Genomic DNA, 11,941 nt, shown 5'->3' on the forward strand with positions numbered 1-11,941 from the left:
AGATATTTGCAACAGCACTCCACGCTATCTATGCATAATGCCTAAAAATTTTTAAATGGTTTGTAAAATGCAGTTCGTACCTTGTGATACTCTGGGAGAAAAAAGTGTATTGAAAGACTGTTTCAGTGTTATGTACGTTCAAAACCGATTAAAAACTGCGCTCCCCCTTGTCCCCCCCTCCCCGAGTAGCCAAAATTTTTATTTTTTAGGCTCCTAAGGTGACATAATAAATGTAGCTAACTGCTCCAAATCAAGGTTCTGCTGCTCCAAAATCGAGATTTCGCTGCTCCAAAAACTGCTCCCAAATCTGATTCAGCTGTCTCACCCCTGAATTGGTTCCCAAGTTAAGTAGAGATAATTAGCCATTTTTGGTGGAACAATAGCCAATGCAGTGTTAGTCACAAAACTGTAATCTTTATATTTTCCAATACTATGAACCCTAATGAATGCAATAATCGAAGCAGTTTTTTGATGCATTGGTTGGAACTAATTTTACAGCTCATTAAACTTTGGTGTTTGAAATGTGCACTCAATATGGTTTCTTGCCACTGGTGCCACTAAAGTTTTAATGAACAGTAAAATTACTTTCAACCGATGCATCAAAAACTGCTTCAATTATTGCATTCATTAGGGTTCATAGTATTGGAAAATATCAAGATTACAGTTTCAGACTAACACTGTTTTGTCTATTGTTCCACCAAAAATGACTAATCATCTCTAATTAACTTGGTAACTAATTGACCAAATAAAAAAATAATGGCACATTCAAAATCAGTGCGAAACAAGCAGCAAGGCTGACAAGTTCCACAAAGTTTACTTGAAAATTGAAAGAAGTTGTTTAAAGATGAGTGTCCCCCCTTAAATTTAGGGCACATTCTATTAAAGCAGTAAGAATGGTGGGACAAACAGTGTGAGTCAAGAAAGCACACGTAAACATAGAAGTACCGATGCGTACTGCTGTTGGTATTGCGCACACATGCTTGGCTTAGCTGCACAGGACTGCGGAAAAGCGGGAATGGGGTTCTCTCCAGGGTTGTCTCAGACGACACTGGCTGATTGACGCCAGCAATGTGACCATATTTGTCGAGCGAGTACTATGTTTCAGGAAAGGGTTTTCTTCCTGAAGAAAAACAAGCCAGGTTAAAATACAGTACGGTCAAAAACTGGCTGAAGGCAGAAAATGGCTTTCTGCGGTATGGTGGTGCCATCTAGGTTCACTTACCGTAAACGAAGCTTCGCAATCAGCTGCAGAGCAATCGGTTCCTGTGATGTCATTGCCGACCATGAAAACACGCGATTTAGCGGGAAAATAAAAAATTTTAACTTACATTAATTTCTGAGTGAATAAAACATCGTTTGCATCCGGGCAAGCGCTGGGGACACTATTGCTTGTATTCACTGTCGAGGCGCGCATGCAGGCAGCCATGTGAGTGCGCCGTCACTGGTTACGTCGGGCTCCGCGGTGATGACTGCGTTACACTCTACCTCACTGAACAGAAAGTAATGCCTCGAGTCCAATGTGAGTGCGATTAATAACATCTCTGTTGACCCCACCGTTGATAATGAGGTTGAACCAGAGGAGACGACGCACGCCGGTGTTTTCTTCTTCGGCGTGCGGGCGCAGTGGCCGAAGCCGTGCCATGTCTGTGGCCGTTTCCAGTGTTGCCAAGCAAAGAAGTTGACAGCTAAACTTTTCAACGAATACCGCCGATAAAACACGAAATCATAAACCTTGCTTGTTCCAAGTGAGAAAAAGTGGAATTTTGGTATTGGATAATCAAAGACTAGTGCGCATTACAATCGAGGACGTAGCGTTTTTTATCTTCGGGCCGCAAGAAACGGGTGCGTGTTGCTATTGAGGGCGCGTTTGATTCGAATAAATACGGTAAATCAGAAACCACACATTGTCACCATGGCACGTTCTGCTTACAAATAGGGGAACACAGACCAAACGCAAGAAAAAGAAGAAAGTGACAGCCACGAGCGCTGACTTTATTTTTCGGCTTGTCACATATATATGCTGACCGTCAAAAATACAAGAAAAGCAGCAATAACACGAAAACTGGAGATAACCAGACCTGCTTCTTCGCCTTGTGTTTGCTCTGTGTTGCACTGTTCCCCTATTTGTAATCTTGCACCGTCTCGCCCAAGCCTGAACCCTGGCACGTTCTCCTTGCTGTTGACGGCGCGTGAGGAATCCCTCTTGTGGTGCTTTGCTCCTCAGATGTGGTGTCTCCAGGCATGTCGGGTTTTGTGCCGTGCTGACCGCGTGTGGCTATGGTTTGTATCGGTGGCAAGTCAAAACGGCAGTTTAAAGTGACGAAGAACTTCTGATCACGAGTGCATCAGCTAGGGAGGCTTTACCAGCCACGGGTGGAGGACTGTGCGTGTCTTGTTCTCTTTCATGCAGCACACGCACTGTTCATCCGAAAAGCACCGTTTTACGTGTCGCCCCTCCTATGAAGAACTTCTGATCACGAGTGCATCAGCTAGGGAGGCTTTACCAGCCACGGGTGGAGGACTGTGCGTGTCTTGTTCTCTTTCATGCAGCACACGCACTGTTCATCCGAAAAGCACCGTTTTACGTGTCGCCCCTCCTATGTGGGGCGTGGTTTTGCAGTGCTGCGGTAATTCCTGCTGGCAGAGAACCCATGGATGAACCGCGCCGGTTCGGACCGCCTTCTCAGTCGTGCTGAATGGCCTTCCTGGGAAAGCACAGAGCAAACAAACGGTGCACCTGTGTTTTGACAAGAGTGAAAGAGTATATAGGAACATGGTAGTGTGTAAGGGCGCTGCAGGAAGCGCTAACTAGCCAAAGGTGTGGGCGCTGAGCAAATGACGCTTCTCTTTGCCGGAAGTGCGAAAAAAAGGCTCCCGCGTGCGTCACAAAGCGAGATCTTAGTTTCGTGACACACACGGGAGAAGCGGTGACGTCAGGAAAGGTGGGACAGGGGCGGCAACAAAAGTGTGAGCTTTCCGCTGCACATAGAAAGCGTATATACTTGGCACAGATGACGTTGAGCACCCAACCTAAGGACTGCTCTTGTTCACTTAGTGGGCGCAAGATGCCCCGTGTGAGCCTCTCGTGCAGCGGCCCACAGAGTGCCTGTGCAGGTGCGATTGCGGAGGCCGTCGAGGAGGAGGAGGAGATCGTCCTAGCTGGTGGCAGCGAGTGCAGCCGGGAGGCCGCAGTGCAGACGCTCGCGGAGGCCACCTGCCACTGCCCGACCACGGACTTGGATGCAGAGGAGGAGGAGGAGCCACAGCCGCCAACCCAGGCGCCCGTCTATTTCTGAGCACAAGTGCCTGCTGCTGCTGCTGCACAAGCCCCCTCCCCCCACCACCAGTTGTAGATACCTGTGCCCAGAGGAGGGGGGAGGGAAGAGGGGCAGCCCTGCTACTACCACTACTGTACATACCGTTTTCTATGTGTCCCCTCTCTCTACATTTCTGTTTAATTTAATGACAAATAAACCAGTTGGCCATGCAGCATGCGCGTCCGTGTCTTTTGTGCCAACCACTGAAGCACTGAATGCGGAAATTTCTCGGGGAAATGGAGCCCCATCTGCAATGTGACATCACGCGTGCGAACCAGGTCTGTGACTGAAGCCATCCTAGCACCAGCACAAGCATCTCTGCCACGTCAGGATGACTGCTCGGCCTTCAGTCTGGTGCCCGGTGTAAGAATGTTTAGGTGCTGACTCTGCGCGCGGGGGCGCGGCCACATCTTGTTCGCCGCTCCGTGCACTTCTCCAGGACGCCGCCAGAGTGCGCCCCGCCATGAGGGCCTGTCTGCTCACCGAGCTGCGGTGGCCATAATGCAGGTGCTGTGGGATCGTTCGATGGAGCGGCGTGTACGGGAAGTTTTTTAATTGCAGATAGGCACAGACAGATTGAGAATGCTGTCGACACCAAATAATTTCGGACTACTTCATCTTTACTCGCAGAAACTGCAGCAGTGCGCGGAACAGCGGCGAGAACGCGGTCGCGCGACCCTCCTGAGCTCGTTGTCGAAACACTTTCACTGCAAATAAGCTACTTTACCGCCTTTTAAAATAACAGGTTGTCCCAAATGCACACGCTCGCCCGTTGGGGTCGAAGAGCCTACGCATGGCATACAATGTTCCTCGAGCAGTGCAAATCGCCGAAGCTGTGAGGTGGCAGTGCCCGCCGTGCAGAGAATATTGTCCTACTTAATGCTCTCATCCCACAGACTGGCACGTGACGTGCCTTTCGGTGGGACGTGCCGCTCAACCTCAACACTTCTTGCAGCAGTTGCGCCGTGAAGGCCGTTCCACGGTCTGTAATCAGCACTGCCGGTGCGCCATGCCGCAGCACAATTCTTGTTAGAAAAAACTGCGCAACCTCAAGCGCTGTAGCCCGTGGTAGCGCCTTCGTTTCGGCATACCTGGTTAGGTAGTCCGTGGCGACTACTATCCATTTGTTCCCAGTTGTGGAAGTTGGAAAGGGGCCGAGCAAGTCCATGCCAACTTGTTCAAAAGGCGTTCTAGGAACCTGAACGGGCTGCAGAAGTCCGGCTGGCCGGCCGGGTGGTGCTTTCCGTCGCTGGCAGTCCCGGCAAGTTCGTACATACTGCCGTACGGTGGCCGATAGCTTGGGCCAGTAGTACTTCTGCTTGATCCGTGCCAGCGTACGTGTGTAACCGAAGTGACCGGCGCTAGGCTCGTCGTGACAGGCCTGCAAGATTTCATTCCTGAGAAGGTTGGGTACGACAAGCAGGTAGTTACTCCCACTCGACGCGAAATTTCTCTTATAGAGAACGTTGCTCCGCAGACAGAATGAGGACAGTCCTCTGGCAAATGCCTTCGGCACGACGGTAGTGTGGCCTTGTAAAAAATCAAACAGCGATCGTAGTTCCGGATCTGCGCGCTGCTGTTCCGAAATGGTGGGTGCGTCCAGAACTCCGATTAGCGCGGCATCGTCGCTGTCGTCGTCATCGGCGGGGGCAAGGCCAACAGGAGCTCTTGAAAGGCAGTCTGCGTCTGAATGCCGCTTTCCGGATTTATGTATGATGGTCATGTCGAATTCCTGGAGTCTTAAGCTCCATCGCGCAAGACGGCCAGTAGGATTCTTAAGATTCGTGAGCCAGCAGAGGGAATGGTGGTCGCTGACGACGGTAAAATGACGCCCATAAAGGTATGGTCGGAATTTGAGGAGGGCCCAAACAACAGCAAGGCACTCTTTCTCGGTGGCCGAGTAGTTACTTTCGGCCCGTGATAGTGTCCGGCTGGCGTAAGCGATGACTTTTTCGGCGCCGTCTTGCCACTGGACGAGAACAGCGCCGAGCCCCACATTGCTGGCATCCGTGTGAACCATAGTTCCGGCATCCTCATCGAAATGAGCCAGCACAGGTGGTGTCTGTAAGCGTCGTCGGAGCTCGTCAAACGCCTCTTGCTGTTCATCACTCCAGATGAAAGCTACGTCGTCACGTGTGAGGCGAGTGAGTGGGGCCGCAATGTGGGAGAAGTTCGCTATGAACCTCCGGTAATAAGAGCACAGCCCCAGAAAACGGCGAATGCTCTTTTTGTCGGTAGGCGTGCAGAACTTCGACACGGCATCAAGTTTATCAGGATCCGGGCGTACGCCAGCTCGACTGACAACGTGACCGAGAAATAGTAGTTCTTCATACCCGAAGTGGCATTTTTCTGGTTTCAGTGTCAGTGCGGCAGATCGGATAGCCTGAAGAACGGACGTCAATCGCTCCAAGTGCTCTTGAAAGGTCCTGGAAAACACGACGACGTCGTCTAGGTATACCAAACACGTTTGCCACTTCAATCCAGACAGAACCGTGTCCATCATTCTTTGAAATGTTGCAGGCGCTGAGCACAAACCAAAAGGAAGAACTTTGAACTCATAAAGCCCGTCGGGAGTAACAAATGCGGTCTTTTCACGGTCACGCTCATCGACTTCGATTTGCCAGTATCTGCTCTTTAAGTCCATTGACGAAAAGTAGCGGGCATGTCGTAATCGATCGAGTGAGTCGTCTATTCTCGGCAGAGGATATACGTCTTTTTTGGTGACTTGGTTCAGTTTGCGATAATCGACACAGAATCTCAAGCTACCATCCTTCTTTTTGACCATGACGACGGGTGACGCCCAGGGGCTTGTCGATGGCTGAATGACGTCGTCGTCTAGCATCTGGTCCACCTGCTGCCTTATCGCATCACGTTCTTTCGCGGACACTCGGTAGGGGTTCTGCCGAACCGGTCTTTCATTTGCGGCAGTAATTATTCGGTGTTTAACCAACTGGGTTTGGCGGACGCCCGACGTCGACGAAAAGCAGTCCCGGAAACTGTTTAAGAGCTCAGAAAGCTGGCGTTGCTCTGTCGGCGGGAGGTTGCGGTTAACGTCGATTTCGAGCTTATTTGGCACCACGGCTGACGCTTTACTCTGTAGAACGAAGCAGTCCTATGCGTTGTCGATGTCTTCGAAGACGGCAACCGCCGTTCCCTTGGCGACTTGTCGACGTTCATTGGTGAAGTTTGTCAGCAGTACCTCCGCTTCGCCGCACGCTAGCGTCAACAGGCCCCTAGCAATGGCGATCCCACTTTCCAGAAGAAGGGGACTCAAGACCTCGGCAATACCAGGGCTGCTTAATAGGTTATCACACCTAACGGAAACAAGCATGCAGGATCTTGGTGGTAGGCTAACTTCGTCACCGACAATTCGCAGGTGTATGGGTCGGTTGTCGGTACGTTCTGGTGTGTTATTTTTCGTAGAAAAACTCACAAAGCCCTCGCCGACGTCGATTACCGCATCATGATCGCGCAAGAAGTCCATTCCTATAATAAGCTCTCTGCAGCACTCCGGAAGGACGACGAACGTACCGACGAAGTCAGAGTCACCAATGCGTACCCTCGCGGTACATTTTCCGACAGGCGTCATTAGGTGACCCCCGGCAGTCCGAATCTGAGGTCCATCCCATGGGGTCTTGACCTTTCTGAGCCTGTCAGAGAGTTCCCGACTAATTATCGAGTAGTCCGCCCCGGTGTCCACTAATGCGGTCATTTCGTGTCCGTCGAGAAAAACTGTAAGTTCGGACCGCGCGTTCACGTCGACGTCGAAGTTTTGGGCTGCCGGTTCCCCAACTGCCGGCGGTAGAGGGAGGCCTTCGGAGCTTCGACTACTGGCAACCTTGCCTCCCAAGGTTGCGTCATCTAGTTTCCCCGCGGTGGCGTTGGAGACCGCCGGGTAGGTGGCCCGGAGTGCGGCGGCCGGGCGAACCTTGGGGAGCTGGGGACGGCGAACGCGATCGGCGGAGTGGTGCGGTAGCTCGACGCTCGGCGAGGTAGTCAGAAATGGCGACCGGTCTTTCTCCGAATTGGGGCCGAACAGCGTTGGGTGGGAATCCAGGCAGTCCAATTTCACGGTAGGGGCACCGGCGATAAATGTGGCCTGGTTCGCCACAGTGATAGCAGAGCGGCTGGTTGTCGGGAGTTCGCCAAAGGTCGGTCTTGCGTACTTGGGGACGATAGTACTGTTGCGGACGTACCGAAGAGTTATTACGAAACTGCTGTTGGGCAGTAAGAGGGACTGCTTGTTGTGGCCAGCATTCGGCTGGGTGCGGCGGGTGGTATGGGAGAAGCGGCGCGGCAGGTCTAGTGGTTGCAGCGGGAGCCTGGACAGTGAGAGCCGTGGCGTAGGAAACGGCATGGTGACGCTGGCTGCGCTGCTGGTAGGTAAATCGCGTTGCGAATTTCATCGCGCACTATGTCGGCGACGGAGGCCTGTATGGGCCCCGATGGGATGATGCCGCACTTAGCGAGCTCTTCTCTCAACACCGCGCGGATGAGATCCCGAAGGCGATTGTCGTCATCCGTGGCTATGACAGCAGAGATGCTCGACGATGTTTTGGCGCCCATGCGGTCGTATTGTCGGGAGCGCTGTTGTAGTGCCCTCTCAATGGCAGTAGCCTCGCGGATGAATTCTTGGACCGTTCGAGGCGGATTTCGGACGAGGCCGGCGAAAAGCTGTTCTTTTACGCCATGCATAAGATGGCGTAATTTTTTTACATTCTGCCATGTCTGGGTCGGCTCGCTTGAACAGTCGGGCCATGTCCTCCGCGAACATAGCCACACTCTCGTTAGGTTTCTGAGTCCGTGCTTCCAGGAGACGCTGTGCTTGTTCGCGGCGGTCGGCATTGGCGAATTTCGCTTGAACCTCGCGACGAAAGTCCTCCCAAGTGCGCAGGCTCGCTTCCCAATTCTCGAACCACGTCCTTGCACCGTCCTCAAGAGCAAAATAGGCTTGTTGGAGCTTTTGGGTGGCACTCCACTGGTTGAATGCAGCCACACGCTCGAACTGTTCAAGCCAGTCCTCAACGTCTTCGTAATCCTCTCCGTGGAAGTGGGCGGGTTCGCGCGGCTGCTGAAAAGTCACCGTAGTAGGCATTGCCTGCGCCATTACCTCTGGCTGAGAAGCGTGCCTTCTTGATGTAGACTCCAAGAGAGGGCCCTCTTCTGGAGGAAGGCCGAGTTTCCGGCGGCTACACCGATGAACCGGAGTGTGGACGGGCGAAGGTCTCTCGGGGCTAACGTCCGGGGGCGTACGGGGCATCGGAAGACCCTCCACCAGTGTTGCGTCCTGCCAAACAGGGGCGCAGAGAAGTAGTCTTGGCGAAGACGCAGGGGCAAAGTATTTATTGGGCGAGGTGCCTAACTTGCCAGAGGAAACACACAAAGAGCACCGGTTGGTGGCTAGCAAAAATGGCGACCAAGAACCGAGCACACGAGCCGCTAGCTAACGCGCTCCTTCGTCGTCCTCTGCTGTGCCCATCACACGGCACGTACCCACGCGGGGGATTAGCATGTCTGTCCTACTTAATGCTCTCATCCCACAGACTGGCACGTGACAATATGTAAAATTACAGAACCAACCGTGGTTCTGTAATGACGCTTCCGTATTTCGCCTGTATCAAAAATAGCAAGAAATAGCAAGGCACACAATCCGCGCTGTTTTGCTGTGTATCGGACGCCTCTGCCACATGTATGCGCGAGGGCCCGGAACGAAACGAAACCAGGACTACATATGCGACATTTTAATGGCTGAGGCAGTGCAGTGCTACCTACTCTACGTGAAAATGGTCAGTGAAAATTTTCTGGGCGTTTCTCTTTCACACCGATACTGATGGTGCCGAGCGGTTGTCTATCTCACGGAAAAACAGGCATGCATGCACAGATATAAAATACTCGCGCGACTCTAAATGGGCATTGGCAAAGGTTAGTTGAGAATAATTGCAGTCGGCGTGGTAAAGCGACTTGGTGGACCACAACATTCTCCACCAAACTTAATAGGATCAGGGCAAACTATGCAGCTTTACCAACATTGTGTTAAACCAACATGTACGGCGGGTAAAAACGGCCTGCAACGGCTGCAGAAACTTCAGCGCTTGTTTGTGCCTCTCCCTTTGCGTGTTTCCGTCCAGTTTTCGCCAGTGTTGTACACTTTCGCCTAAAACAGTAACAAAAGCTCGTTCCTCGTTCCTTCCCAATTTTGAAACGAGTTCCCATTACAAGTTCCTTTATTGCGAAAGGAACTCGTTCCAGTTCCACCACAAAATTTCGAACGTGTCGTTACATTAACAAAATGCGGTGTTGGATAAACCTGAGGCGATCGAAGTACAGTGAGAAATCTAAAACTCTCACCGAACTACGTACATTATACGAATAGGAACACCGCTGGCAGCAGATCATCTGGGGATAAAAAGAATCCAAAGAAACGCTTCCAGACAAATTTTTTCAGGGAGCACCGGACGAAGTTGAGACATGCCTAACTGCGATTTTGGTGCTCGTCTATTATGGGTGCAACACATGGCACTTCCCACTTCGGTCTTACAAATGCGCAGTCATGTTACTGCGCTTCAGATGTGCAGATAGAAAGTTACATGCAGGAACGTAATTAAATTTCTTGCTTAAAGGAGCCATGAAGAGAAAACACAAGTTTGGTTCATTCAAAAGATTGTCTCGTTAGAATCATACTGACACCACTTTTAACGTAAACTTCGCTCAAATAAGCTACATAATTAGGAAAAACGGGAATGGTCATGCGACCCACCAGCTCATTTCCCGCAACAGAACCTGTGATGTCACATGGGCTAAGCTCTGCGATTGGCGGAGGCTGGCAGAAGCAGACGCAAATTAGGTAGAGCTTACAAACTAGACGAACGAGCGATTTGCGCTTAAATTTAGGGCACATTCTTTACAAAGCAATAGGAATGATGGGACAAACAGTGGAAGTTACGAAAGCACATGTAAACATAGAAGTACTGATGCGTTCTGCTGTTCGTACTGCGCACAGCATGGTTTGGTTTAGCTGCACAGCAGTATGGGGATTGGGGTTGTCTCAGACGACACTGGCCGATTGACGCAAGCAACGGTGTCTTACGTGACCCCATTTGTCGAGCGAGCACTGTTTCAGGGAACGAATATTTTCTCCCAGAACAAAAACAAGCCAGGTTTAAATGCGGGCAAAAACAAACCAAACGCTTGCCACGGTATGGTGGCGCCATCTAGGTTACGGAACGTAAAGAAACGCGGGAACAAACCAACACCGCTACAGGGTGGAGACAACCTTTGAACGGTCCCGTGCCGCCGCAATTGAACCAACGGGCCCAACGCGTTATTCTTTTCGTTTCCCACGAGACCTAGCAACGCGAAACAGACAATATGATTCAAACTTCTTCAGTAAACCACGTTACGGCGATAATTTTAGCGCGGTTTTGACACAATTATTTGCTTCGGCGGCGACCGAGCAACCGAACATGGCGGCGCCAGCGTTACGTGTCTCTACCCTGTACGGCGGATGCGTGAATGAAGGTACTCTAGGCTGCAGAGCGGTCGGTTCCCGTGATGCCACTTGGGACCACGAAAACGCACGATTGAGCGGGACAATCAAAATTTTAACCTAAATTGTTTAATTTCTCAGTGAATAAAGCACTGTTTGTATCCGGACAAGCGCTGGGGCCACTATAAAACACGAAATCTTTCGAATAAAACCAACTTGCATTTTCTCTTCATGGCTCCTTTAAGAAACTGTGTCGAAAGGAACAATAAATAGATGGTTAATGAATGTTTGTTCAATATTGCAGTTTATTTAAAATGTTTTGCAGGCTCTTTGCAGGGAATTGAGTAAGGGGGTTACAAAAGTGAAGCTTTGCGGATCATAAAGCACAAATTTGCAAGTCTACGAGGTTCGCAATACAAGTTTAAGTCTGAAAACGATAACAAGAATATAAAATAAAAGTAAACAGCGTAGTCACACATGAAATCTACGTGCAAGAATTACAATGTATACCGAACACAGTCAGGGTAGTTGATAAAGGAAACAACCAAAGATAGCCAAGTATGTGGACGCGATGCACAAATACGTCTGATATGCACAAGGGAAGAGCACAACTGATAATGCAGAGCCTAATCACCTGCATAAAGCACGTTAACACAAAAAATTATCAAAGCACAGTTGAAACCGACACACTAAAGAACCTCTGAACGCTGGCTGTCCACGTTCCGGCGGCCTCTCTCGGGTATAGTCCATAGGGCATGCGACGAAATTATTCCCAACAATGACGAAATTCCTGTCCTTTGTCAACACGACGCATGCAATACAAAAGGACCTGGCACTCGTGTCGGCCCATTGCCACCAGATCGCCGACAGACCGCGCCGTGACGAACTGCATGCGTGCACTGCAACTTCCAGCAGTACAGCATCCCGACACACTGTGGCGTGCCCAGCCCTATTGATGGCCGGTGATCCTTCGAGTCGGGGTCCAGACAGTTTATCGAACGCCGTTTTATCGAAAGTGTTTTTCCCGGCCTTTTTGTGTAACAAAATTTGCAGTACGTTTTTTAATTTCATCCTCGCTATGTAATTTGCAAATCTTTCCCACAGCGAGCCTATTTAACAGAATTTGTACTCTTTACAG

General features: G+C 50.7%; 1 protein-coding gene across 7 annotated transcripts in view; it reads left to right on the plus strand.

The window, feature by feature from the left end:
* LOC144179475 (rho guanine nucleotide exchange factor 11-like) overlaps positions 1-3,490 on the plus strand; it is a 207,175-nt gene extending 203,685 nt beyond the window's left edge. For all 7 annotated transcript variants that reach the window (XM_077707850.1, XM_077707847.1, XM_077707844.1 and 4 more), the window contains one exon: positions 3,115-3,490. In XM_077707850.1, the coding sequence (XP_077563976.1) occupies positions 3,115-3,296 (182 nt within the window). In that variant the 3' untranslated portion in view covers positions 3,297-3,490. The remainder of the gene's footprint in view (positions 1-3,114) is intronic.
* Positions 3,491-11,941: the final 8,451 nt, after the last annotated feature.

Source organism: Haemaphysalis longicornis, unplaced genomic scaffold (assembly GCF_048455015.1).
Source record: "Haemaphysalis longicornis isolate Haplotype H1 unplaced genomic scaffold, Haemaphysalis longicornis Haplotype H1 scaffold_4, whole genome shotgun sequence".
In the NCBI taxonomy this organism is placed as follows: domain Eukaryota; kingdom Metazoa; phylum Arthropoda; class Arachnida; order Ixodida; family Ixodidae; genus Haemaphysalis; species Haemaphysalis longicornis.